General features: G+C 25.5%; 1 protein-coding gene across 1 annotated transcript; it reads right to left on the reverse strand.

The window, feature by feature from the left end:
- Positions 1-828: 828 nt before the first annotated feature.
- LOC105460478 (putative nuclease HARBI1) lies at positions 829-1437 on the reverse strand (the record flags this gene model as incomplete). The annotated part of the gene is made up of 2 exons (XM_011706932.1): positions 829-1044; positions 1165-1437. Coding segments are annotated over 2 exons (489 nt in total), but the record flags the coding sequence as incomplete, so codon positions are not given.
- Between the last annotated feature and the right edge of the window lie 106 nt (positions 1438-1543).

The following is a 1543-nucleotide window of genomic DNA, read 5'->3' on the forward strand; positions in this document are numbered from 1 at the left end:
AAGGCACAAAGAGAGGATTGAAACAACAAAAGAAGCTTTGGACACATATAAAGAATTAATGGATTAAATTTTTGAAAAAATTATAATGTAAATTCAATATTTAAATTTAAATAATTACGTTATGAAAAAGTTCTTAAAATATTATATGTTATAATGAAAATTTCTGTGTTAATAATTACGAGTATAAGTGTTATTTATGTTAAATAAAAGTTTTTTTATTAATGATAAATATAATGATTTATTGACTTAATACATTTATTGATTTAATATAAGTTAAATAGTTATTTATTTAGTTATTTATTATATTGTTTATTTTTCTGTTACATATTGCAAATGGTTTTTATGAAATATTCAGCGAATTTTTTTCTTTTTGTTGTTCAATCCTCTCTTTGTGCCTTCTCTCTCTTGCTTTCTCTTTTTCTGCATCTTTTTTCTTTCTACTTTTGTCAAAATATTTTGTCCACATTTTCATTTGTTTTTTCATCTTATTTTTCTTTTTTTACTTTCATATAATTTTTTCAAAAATTTTTCAATTTATTTTTTATTTGCTTGGTAGTATATACATGTAACCTTTTTCTTTAAAAGATTCGGCAATCTTCTTCCATGTAACATTATTTCTGATTTTATCGTTTTTAAATAAATCATCGTTCTCTTTTCGTAATGAAAAGATAACACGTATTCTGTGAACAAATGTATGTTGATCTATGATCAATTTATGTTTCTTCTTTGAAATAAAATAGTTGCTAGATAATTCCGCTTTGCTACTCTTTTATTATCACAATTTTCAATTTCGTTATATTCTTCATTATTTTCTCTATTCTGGTCATTTTATCTGTTTCCTTCTTGAATATAATTTTCTATGTCATCAGTATCACCTAAACATATGTTATGGAGAACACAACAGGCCAAGATTGTTGCTGGTATTAAATCAACCCTGGACATATCTAAATATTTCAATCGTCTAAAGCGGCCTTTTAATAATGCTAAAGAACGTTCCACTGATTGTCTTGTCTTTGGCAAAATATCATTAAAATAATCCTCCATCTGTAATATACAAAAAATAGTACAAAAATATACTTAAAAAAATTAGTAATGCAATATATTACTAGTATCAATTAAAATTAAAATTCTTATAATTCATTTATTTCATAAAATGTAACACACCTGTGTCAAATGACCATTATCTTTATAAGCAGTCAAGCACCATCTAAGTACTGGATATGCTTTGTCTCCTACAATGAATTCTTCATTAGGAAAAAAGGAATCCTTATTTCTATGGATACTATGATAAAGATCAGAATTGTGGAAAACTCGAAGATCGCCAACAGAACCAGGATACCCGGCGTAACAGTCAGTAAAACGCAGATCTACATCACATACTGTTTGAAGTATAACAGCATAACGACACTTTCTTGTCAGGTAGCAATGAGCATCTATCTGTAATAAACATAAATTTTTATTTATTATATCTAATAATATTTAAATTAGATTAAAAATAGTAATAAATCTTACAGATGGTGCTGGAATTTCTATATATGAACCA

The sequence above is a fragment of the Wasmannia auropunctata genome, unplaced genomic scaffold (genome assembly GCF_000956235.1).
Source record: "Wasmannia auropunctata unplaced genomic scaffold, wasmannia.A_1.0 LD321217.1, whole genome shotgun sequence".
Taxonomy (NCBI): domain Eukaryota; kingdom Metazoa; phylum Arthropoda; class Insecta; order Hymenoptera; family Formicidae; genus Wasmannia; species Wasmannia auropunctata.